Source organism: Rhagoletis zephyria, unplaced genomic scaffold, assembly GCF_001687245.7.
Source record: "Rhagoletis zephyria isolate East Lansing unplaced genomic scaffold, Rhagoletis_zephyria_1.1 Rzeph_scaffold_00460, whole genome shotgun sequence".
Lineage (NCBI taxonomy): Eukaryota > Metazoa > Arthropoda > Insecta > Diptera > Tephritidae > Rhagoletis > Rhagoletis zephyria.
The window spans coordinates 84,882-96,046 of record NW_016157544.1 but is presented as its reverse complement, the minus strand read 5'-3'; the positions used below and the strand labels follow the sequence as shown (position 1 = coordinate 96,046).

General features: G+C 42.2%; 1 protein-coding gene and 1 pseudogene across 1 annotated transcript; both read right to left on the bottom strand.

Moving 5' to 3' along the window:
- Nucleotides 1-5,483: 5,483 nt before the first annotated feature.
- On the bottom strand, nucleotides 5,484-6,384 carry LOC108359786 (uncharacterized; annotated as a pseudogene).
- Nucleotides 6,385-8,091: 1,707 nt separating this feature from the next.
- Nucleotides 8,092-9,207, bottom strand: LOC108359785 (uncharacterized). The gene has a single exon (XM_017611805.1). The coding sequence runs from the start codon at nucleotides 9,205-9,207 to the stop codon at nucleotides 8,092-8,094; it is 1,116 nt and encodes a 371-aa protein (XP_017467294.1).
- Nucleotides 9,208-11,165: the final 1,958 nt, after the last annotated feature.

The window sequence follows — 11,165 nt, the reverse complement described above, 5'->3', positions numbered from 1 at the left end:
TTTATGCTGTAAGCACTACATGCGCGAGCTGTTTTGCTGAGTACACACATGCAGATCAGTGTTGCCAGAACTCCTTGGATGAACCGGCTAAATTGGCAAATAAAACCGGCTAAAATGTTTCAACTAAATTTCACATGTTTTATTTAAATAAATCACGAGTAAAAAGACCATTTCTTGGAGAGAAGTTACAAATTCGAGCCGGAAAAAATTTTGCCAGCAAGAATTTGCAATTAGGAAAAACATATGATTGTGGCACATGGTTGGATTTTTTGTCGACGATAATTTGAATAAACAAGTTCGTTAAATTTAAAAATTTACAAACTGGAGCGATTTTAAAATGAAAAATGTAAGTTAATACTTGTTTACTTAATTAATTTAGTTAATTCCAATGATTTGAAAGGTACTCGAAAAAAAAACTATTTATTACTATTACTATCTGATATTTTGAGTGATAATTCTCGCTGGATTTTCGACAAACAAACCTATTATCTTCCCTGCAATGCCTTTTCAGACTGACCGATTCTCAATACACTCAAATATATAGAAACCAATACACATAAAAAACGCTGTAAAAATTTCCCTTCAATTTTAAGGCAGTAAAACAACGACCTTAAGTTAACATCAACCGAGGCCATATGTTGACAAGGGATGCAAAATCACAGTTAAACAAAAGAACTGGAAGATTTTTCAGAAATCCCTTCAATTTTGATGTAAAATATGATGCTAAAAGACTGCAGATCTCCCATCTCCGGTCATATGGCCGGAAGATGTCTCGTAGGATTCCCAGCTAGTTTTGCTTTATATAAAAATTTGTGCTCTTTTATTTTCATTTTGACTCACTTCAGTGTTGGTTCCTTTATACCATGTTCTGACCGACAACGAAAACACCTTGAAAACGAGTTTTGGGATTGTGGGCTGAAGGCTGTTCACACCGACTGTTTGTGTTTTCGTTGACATTTCTTACATCCTTTGTTTACAGTTTTGCTACACAAATACAAAACCAAAATACTTTTACTTCAATTTCTTTTCATTCACAACCTTTTACTTCCATGCTTATTTTATTTTGGTCAGCCAATTTACAATAAATCCGAAATGGCGTATTAAAGATGATAAAATATGACTGCCACTTCGATAAATAATCGAAAAAAAACTAGTGCAGACACCGATTGGAATGAGTGTAACGTGAGTTTTCAAGTGGTTTTCAGCGAAAACTGGTTTTCGTTTAACAGATTTTACATGGACGAAAACACAAGTTTTAGGTCGAAAACCAGTTTTAGCAACGAAAACATGTTTTCGATGTCGGTCAGAACATGGTATTAATTCAAGTTGGCATTCGGTTTTTGGAATTTAAATAAGTTCTCAGCAAAAACGTTTGTTTAAAAAAATACATATGTGCACACAGTGCTTGAAAATATCAATTTTTCCATTACCTTAAACCTTTGGTAGTTCTGCTCAAAAATTATGTTTTTTAATTTAGGCAGAATTGAATATGCGCTATCTGGGAGGACAATATCTACATGTAATATTTATTCTGTTTGTTTGCACTATATCCAAACACAAACGCATCTTAAGAGTCTTAACAGTGAAACAATTTCTTATTTTACAAGTTTGCGAATAAAACTTCACACTTAAAATTAACACATTTATAACAAATATTTTATGATGAAAATCCCTTCTTCATTTAAAATAAAAATAAGCGAAATCGGCCCAATTTCATACAATCCTGCCTGACATGAAAATTTTTCCACGATAAGGCTAGTAGCCATTTCTAACAGATTTTGGGTCGCTTAGTCAAAAATGGAAACTTATATACATATTTGAAATTTAAGAAAACAAGGCAAATAGCAAAATCGGCTAAAAACGGCTAATTCTTTTCTGCAAAACGGCTAACAAATCGGCTGCCGGCTAAATCGAAATTTCTCCAGCGGTTTGCTATCTCAACCGGCTAAATATACTGATTTCAGTAAAGCATTTGACAAAGTGTGCCACTCGTTGCTCATCTATAAACTTGATCTTCTTGGTCTTCCACCTAATTTCCTACGTTGGATCTCTTCATACCTCTATGATAGATCACAAAGGGTATTGTTTAAAAATACTATCTCTGACGTCATTGATGTTACTTCAGGAGTCCCTCAGGGTAGCCACCTAGGCCCGATTCTGTTCTTGCTTTTTATAAACGATATTTCTACAGATATAAAATTCTCCAAAATTTTAATGTATGCAGATGATGTAAAACTTTATAAATCGTACGTTTCAATTGAAGAAAGGTCTTTGCTACAATCAGACTTAAACAGCATGGCTTACTGGTGTAAAGTAAATCTTATGCCTCTAAATCTTAAGAAATGTAAAGTAATGTGCTTCTCGCGAAGAGCTGTTCTGCCAGTTTCTTATATAATAGGTAACCATAACCTGGAACAGGTATACAATTTTGTGGACCTTGGTATCACAATGGATCCTAAGCTTAATTTTAATCTTCACATTAATGTGACAGTCAACAAGGCTAAAGGTGTACTTGCATTTGTGAAACGATGGTCAAAAGAATTTAGTGACCCGTATATCACTAAAACCCTGTTTACAACATTAGTTAGGCCGATTCTGGAATACGGCTCGGTGGTTTGGAATCCAAGGTATCAAATTTACTCAGACAAGATAGAATCAATTCAAAAACAATTCCTACTTTTTGCTTTAAGAAATTTCCGATGGGATTCTCAATATAGTCTTCCACCTTATACGAGTCGCTTAAAACTTATTAACCTTCCTACACTTGCCAGTCGCAGGGAAATGCTTGGTATAATTTTTATGGTTAAATTACTGACAGGCTCAATTTCAAGTCCGTCTCTTCTGGCTGATGTAAGCTTTAATGTTCCCTCACGCGTATCAAGACACTTTTGTCCCATATTTCTGAAAGCTTGTAAAACCAATTTTGAATTGCACGACCCACTCCGTTGCTTATGCCAGGATTTTAACTCTCATTCCAGCACGTTTGATATATCAGATCCGCTTTTCAGCATTAAGAAAGCGATACTCTCCTCTCTCAATAAGTGAATTATTGACATAAATACATAAAATCAGCTGATGAATTTAGTTCTGTAGCTGAACAGTTTTAGATCTCGACACTTAACAAACTCCTGCCCATCGTGACTCGGCATAAAAATTTAAAATATTGGTTCCGTACGTCATGCGGACTGCGCCCCTCGTGCGGATGGGCGGGAATGGAGGGTAAAAACCGTTGGGATATTAAAAAAAAAAAAAAAAAAAAAAAAAAAAAATCTAGCCGGAAAACGGCTAAAATGGTAACACTGATGCAGATACAAAAATATTGCGCTTGTATTGGGAGCTCTGCCAACGCTGTGCACCACTGCTCTAGAGCAGTCTTGCCCAACGTCGGCAGAACTCCATAAGCAAGTGCCCTGCGCTGGCAGAATTCCATATGCAAGTACCCTGCGCTGGGCATGACTGCTCTGGAGGATTGGAAAGTGATGTGCTGAATTGTCGGTACCCAATACTTGCAAAAAATTTCGGTATCCAATACTTCCTTTTAGGTACCCGATACCGATTCGATACATGAAACCTTCGCTATAATATATATTTAAATTTTAAAAATAATTTTTTTCATAGCTACTTCATATGATATTGCCTAAAAGATCCTAAATGTACAAATCAGACGATGCTTTCGTAAAATATGAACAAGCATAATATGTACGGCAACCGCATCCCGAGAATACTGCCATCACAAACACTCATCGCTTTCTTGTACTTATCGCAACAGTCCTACCAACCGCTACAGTTCTTGTGGCAACGTTGTTAGACTTTTTCAAATTCGCAATAGCTGTGGTAACTCTCTCTCTTTTCAAAGGAAATCTACGTCTGAATATTATACATTAACGTTCGAAATGGCATCGCATTTGAGTAAGTATCTTTACAATATTAGCTTAGAAATTACATGCTACAAATATTTAATTGCAGAAAACGAAGGTAAACGAAGCGGATTATGGCAGCACTTTACAGCGGTGGATGCAGTACGGACAAAGAAGCTTTTCAGGCCTGCAAAAACAGCCTCGTCCGATTAATCGGGAACAAAAATATTTCAAACAATGAGGCCACACGTAGTGATATCAGAGTAAATTTAAACAGCAACCCCTTATGGACTGACTTTGATCGTCGTGTTCAAGGAAGCACTAATAGTTATTCTAAAGCTATTATTGGAATTGACCAATATTTAAATGAAAAGCTTTTAGATCGCAAATCAGGTCCACTAAAATGGTGGAATGAAAAAAAAAAATTTCTATTTCAGATTGGCAGAGATTGCAAAAGAGTTCCTTTGCATTGTGGCGACGTCAGTTCCAAGCGAACGTATATTTTCATAAGCGGGGCAAATGTTAACGAAGTGAAGAAATCGTTTAGATCCTAATAATGTGGAAAAATTCATTAATAAAAAACTAAGTCCTATTTTTAACGTTTTAAACATTCATAGAAACTTAAACGATCTCCATGTGTGCCTGATTGTTATTTGATATTATTAAAAAAAAAAACTTTGTATTATTAGTTCGTTGTAAATACTAACGGAAAAGTGTACGTACTTAAATATGATTACATTTATACAAAATACAAAAATGTATATATTTAAAAATAAATGTATGTATAAAAACATTTCTTGAATATACGTAGGTATATGTGCACATACATAAAATATATAGTAAATGTACTTAATTTTTTATTTAAATTCGGGTTGGTATATATTTGGAACCAGTGCAAGTAAGGTTTAAGGAGATGTCTGGAAGAAGCTTTACAGAAGCCCTTTTTCTTGAAAATGTCTATACATTTATGACTTTAGCAATTTTAAAAGCTCTATAGTCACTACATTCGGATTTTGTACGTGAGGCACCCCTGAATTGCTTTTACTTCATATATTTGGCTGTTGTGCGGTCTCATTAGAAATCTAAACATTTCGGTGCCGAGTATCGAAAGTATTGGATACTTTTCAAATCGGTACCGAGTATCGATCAATACTTAAAAGAATCGACTCAGCACATTACTAGGAATTATCCTTTAAATGACGCCTGATTGAGGCCGCGTTCATGCACTTCTCTTCCTCTTAAACAAATAATTGTGATGAACTTAGCTTTATTGCTGTCTTTTCTTTAAAACTCTTTATTTTAATAATTTAATTTTACTCGCACAGCTCGTTTACAACCACTTGCTGGTTGTCGAACTGTCAAATTTCGATTATCGATAACTCTACAGCAACTGACGATAGTTGCTGTATCAGAAACTCCTTGATACATTCAGACGGCCACTCGTTGGCCGCTCCAAAAATCCAACCGCTATCGAATCAATAATGATAATTTATAATAAGCAAATTACAATTTTAATGTTATGCCTGCCAATGTGCAGCGCTACGAAAAAGGGAAACGACAGAATCACAAAAAACTAAAGAAACAAGTGATGCCACTGAATACGAAAAATATATACATGTAATTAAATCAGTGATGGGACATGATGTCTTATACATCCTGCCCGGCTGAACAGTCACGGTTCAGGATTTCTTCGTTGGGACCAGTTAGCCGGCAAAGCTTTTGAACCGGTCGCTGACATGGATGCTTTACATAGAGACCTTCGTCTGTCCTCTTATCGCTGTTGCACTCAACGGTTACGACGCGCACTAGGCCATCGTCGCCAGGATGTACATCGATGACTCGTGCCATACGCCAGTGAGCTGGTGGAAGATTCTCGTTGAGGATAAGTACTACGTCGCCGCGTTGAAGATTGGGATGAGGACGTACCCATTTACCACGTGCCTGAAGCGAAAGTAAGGTAGTCCTGCTGCCATCGCTTCCAAAAATGTTCATACATGCGCTGCAGCCGCTGCCAATACTTGAGACGATTCTCAGGAACATCAGGCACTGCAGGCACGGGGCGAGAAACAAGCGGTCGTCCAATGAGGAACTCTCCAGGAGTAAGTGCGAGACCACCTTCGGGATCATCGTGAAGAGCCACCAGTGGGCGGGAATTCAAACACGCTTCTATCCGAGATAGTAGAGTGCTTAGTTCTATAAATCTCAATGTCTGACGACCAATCGTCCGGTACAGGTGTTTCTTCGCAGATCTCACAGCGGCCTCCCAGAGTCCACCATGATGCGGAGCTGCAGGTGCGATGAATCTCCACTTCGTACCTACAGCGGCTCAATGTTGTTTCGCTTGCGTGTTCGACCATTCCGCCAAGTCAAGCTGCAGCTGTTTATTGGCTCCAACAAACTGCGTACCATTATCGCTGTAAAGTATGGCGCAAATACCTCGTCGGCTTGTAAAGCGGTCGTATACATCAATGAACGCCCTGGTTGTCAAATTCTCAGCCAGATCTATATGCACGGCCTTGGAGGCCATGCAGACAAAAATCGCACCATAAGTCTTGGTCAAAACGTTCGACCTCTTACCACCCAGTCGCACATTAAATGGGCCGCAGTAACCGAGGCCTGTGTGAGTGAACGGTGGTGCAACCAATACCCTCGATCTCGGGAGCGATGCCATTTGTTGTTGTTGGGTGATTCGCTGATGACGGCGGCATACAACACATCGATGGACGAACGTCTTGGCCAATGCGCGCATGCGTACGATCCAGAAACGTTGGCGCAAATACTGCATCATCCCTTGAATGCCACCATGAATACACTTCTCATGGGCATCGGCGATAAGCAGCCATGATAGTGCTCCATCCTTCGCTAGAATAATCGGGTGCCGTTGATTAAATGACAACTCTGCTCTCTGTAAGCGACCACCGACTCAAAGTATCTGTTTTTCGTCCAAGAAGGGATTCAGGGACACTAGCTTACTTGTGGAACTTATGCTGGAATGAGATCTGAGCGAATTAATATCTGATAGGTACACATTACCTTGTGACTGTCGAATGTGAAGCTCAAGGGCCCATGCCCTCTCCTCTGTGGTCAGCGGATCGCCTCGGTGACCTCGGAATGCAGGTAAGATTCATCGTAGGTGTGCCGTAGTGTCAAGCAGTCTATTCAGACGGCTAAACTTCTCCACCAAAGGAATTCGTCTGCCGCCGAATGCCGTGCGCAATAACCCACATGTCGCAGCGGTCACCAAGCTGAGAGGGGGGCGGCTCTCCAACGTTGCTGTGTGTGGTTCTTCGTCAGGCAAAGCAGGCAACTCGGTGCTGCGATTGAAGCAAGTGTACATAATTGGTGGACCAGTCCACCAGAGTGGATGATCTTCAAGCGCTGTTGGTGGAATGCCACGACTGGCGCAGTCTGCTGGGTTGTGTTCACTTCGGATGTGTCGCCAATGCTTCACTTCAGAATGAGTTTGTATGAATGCCACACGGTTGGCTACATACGGCTTCAATACGGTCGGTGCTTTCTGGATCCAGTGGAGGACAATGGTCGAATCACTCCAATACATACAATCTGCGCTGTCCAGTCGCAAGGCGTGACGAATCTCTTCCATCGTCATAACGAGTAGTCGTGCTGCACTGAGTTCAATTCGTGGAATTGTAGTACCCTTACTGGGTCCTACCCTTGTTTTGGCCGCAACCAGGGATACGCGAACCGCACCCTCTGGATCTTCGATGCGCACATAGACGACCGCAGCGTAAGCTTTGCTGCTGGCGTCACAGAAGCCGTGCAAGTTTACCGTGGACGTCTTGGTCATGCCCAGCCAACGCAACACCTGAATACTGGAAAGCTGGTACAAACCATTCCGAAATGTTAACCATTCATCTCGTAAATATCCTGGTAATGGTGTATCCCATAGCAGCTCTGCCTTCCAAAGCATCTGAATAAAAATCTTGGCCCATACGATCACCGGCGACAATAATCCCGATGTGTCGTATAATCGTGCGACATCGCTAAGTACGTTGCGTTTAGTAGGAATTGCATCGAGGTCCGGCAACCGTACTTTGTAAAATAAAGTGTCATTATTAGGGTTCCAGTGCAAGCCCAGTACAGTGGTATCAGAATTACTCGAAAACGACTCGGTGGTGGCAACTGATGCATCCGCAAGAGCCGCCAAGGTCAGCGCGCAATTGGAGTTCCACTTACCCAAAACGAAATGGCCTTGGCGCAGGATCTTGCAACCTTAACGAGCACGCTCGATTGCCTCTGTAGTAGTATCTACACTATCCAAGTAATCATCGACGTAAAAGTTTGAGAGGATGCTCTCCTTGGCCTCAGCTGCCCGGTTAACATTGTGGATAACTGAAAAGTTATCACTGGCGCACTGTCGTAATGCGCGAATAGCGTTGTACGGTCCACAAGCCATACCGTAGGTGACCGTATTTAATTGGTAGGTGCGGATCGGTTCGCTTGTTGACTCCCGCCAGAGAATCTGCTGCCATTTGCGATGCCTTTTATCCACCTCGACCTGACGGAACATCTTCTCCACGTCCGCCTTAATGGCAACTTGAAACCGTCGAAATCTGTGGAGGATGTGGACGAGATTGTCCTGCAATTGGGGACCAACAAGTTGCGTGTCGTTCAATGATATGTCATTGCTCGATTTAGCCGAGGCATTAAACACCACGCGGAATTTCGCAGTCACAGCATGATGTGGGATATAGTAGCATTGGCCGTAGTTAACTTCTGTCTCTCGGAGGTGCTGCATATGACCAAGCTGCTCATACTCCCGCATAAACTGGATATACCTGTTACGAAGATCCGCATCTCCAGCCAGTTTTCGCTCTAAATGAAAGAATTGACGAAGTGCACCACGATGGGAATTTCCAAGTGCCGGAGCGTTGAATCGGAATAAAATTTGTACGACATATCGACCATCGGGATTCCTCGAAAACGTGTCCATGAATATTTGCTCGCAGTCCTCCACATAGCTGCCTTCAGGCGGTTCTTCCGCATCCCAAAATTTTCGAAGAATCCACCCGGGTCGAGTACGCAATGCACATGGTTTATCACAGCCTCCTGATACCACTCCATCTTGGAGGATGGTGCTCCAAATATCAGCACCGATAAGCAAATCGATGCACCCCGGTAAACCAAATGTAGGGACAGCCAGTTGTAGACCACTTAAGTACTCATAGGCGGCTGTGTTTACAGGAATCGCTGGTGTCGATGAAGTGATCGAATTCAAAATGTACGCGTTGAAACTAATGTCGACCCCTTCATCAATCCTCGAATGCAGGTTAAGGGTGGTAACGCCCCTAGTGTACGTTGAGTTTTGGCCGACGCCTTCAATAGTCATGACACAGCGTCTTCTACGAAGATTCAAACGATGAAACATAGATTCTGATAAAAAGCTCACCTGACATCCCATATCACACAAAGCTCTGCATTTATGTAGGTTGCCCTGATGATCAGCGAGCAAAACCTGCGCAGTGGCCAACAACACGACGTGATCACCATGAACCAAGAAGGACTGAACTACATTTGACTGTTGTTCACCGCGTGGGAAGACCTGAGGCTGCGATACTGTAGGTTCTGGCTTTGAATTCGTTGAATCCATTTGGTGGGAACCATGCTAGTACCCGAACCAACAGTCGGACTGCGACAAAGAAGTGTATGATGTTTTTGGCGGCAAACCGTACAAACTCCCGCTGAACAATCACGCGTAACATGGCCGTCACGTAGACAGTTGAAGCAAAGGCGCAAACGTCTAACGGTCTCCCAACGAGCCGTTACTGCAAGATTCCGCCAGCGATGACATTTGGCAAGACGATGGTTCTCCGAACAATGTGGACAACTTGAGGTATTCGCACCATTCGCTTGTGCAGACGCTAGGTGTGCTCTAGCCCCACGTTGTGCCGTATGCCGTGAAGAGGGATCACACCATGCGACACAGACGATGCAGCCGGCATATTCATCGCGCGACGCTCGATGAAGCTCAATAAATCTTCCAATCGGGGAATATCGTTGTCTTTGAGGCTCATGCCCCAATCATTTCTTGCTGCTACCGGCAGCTTTGGCAGCAATATTGGAATCGCAAGTACATCCCATTGTGTTACCGGCAACCCCATGACAGATAATGCACGAAAGCTGTTACGTACACAGTCGATGATATCACGGAGCACCTTCTGTGTGTCCCGTGCATCAGTTGGCAAAGCTAGTATACGTTGCACGTGGGTTTGTGACAGCAGATAGGAGTTGTCATAGCGACGCTTCAGTTCCGCCCAAACCTCTTCATAACCTCCAGTATACAACCCAGTGACCATTGGGACACTTTCAGGCTTGACGTACTGCCGCAATTTACTAAGCTTGTATGTTGGATCGAGATCTGTCCGTTGGTGGACCATTGTCTCGAACATGTCTTTAAACACAAGCCAGTTCTCCACCTGACCATCGAAGGGTGGTATGGAAACAGGATCTAGCCGCAAATCCGCTGCTTGGGTCCGCACGAAGTCATGCTCAACAGGAGTGCATTGCAATAGCAAGCGACGTAATTTAATGCAAACCTTGTTGAATTGCTCTTCCGTGCTAGCGTACAGTGTATCGTGAGTAGGAATATCTGACGACTGTGCCCCAGCGACTAAATCCAAATGATGTTTAACGAAACGATCCCAGTACTGCTGCACCATTCCAAGAATGTGCTCCATTTCGACCTGGTATGGACTATAGCCCTCGGTATGAACCGTATTAAAAATCCGCGTAATCGATGACTTCGCGGAAGTACGTAAATTCAAAGACGTCATACCGCCATATATGTTGTACAGTTTTTTTCCAAAAAAAATGATATCTGCCTAATCACGCCAGAAAGCAAACGTTGATTAGCGGCTTATTGAACAGTTAATTCTAAACGGCTCACGAGTTGTTGTTGTGTCACCTCGAAGCGACAACAAACCACCGCTATTGCCGCACTTCTGGCAAAGTCTCAGTACTCCGTTATACGAACTAAATCTGTGGAGCCTTTGTCGGTAACTCCAGCTGGCTGATGCACTGCCAATCCAAGCGAGACTTCCTCGACCGCTTGTTCGCGAATGCACCTCAAAATCAATCCTCACAGGAGGCACCAAAAATGTATCAGAAACTCCTTGATACATTCAGACGGCCACTCGTGGGCCGCTCCAAAAATCCAACCGCTATCGAATCAATAATGATAATTTATTGCACAGAGGACTCGTCTGTCCGAGTCGAGCTTTATTTGTATAATAATAATAAGCAAATTACAATTTTAATGTTATGCCTGCCAATGTGCAGCGCTACGAA

What these genes read in the sequence shown, in the direction of transcription:
- LOC108359785 (XM_017611805.1), bottom strand. Translation starts at nt 9,207, where the DNA reads ATGACTATTGAAGGCGTCGGCCAAAACTCAACGTACACTAGGGGCGTT.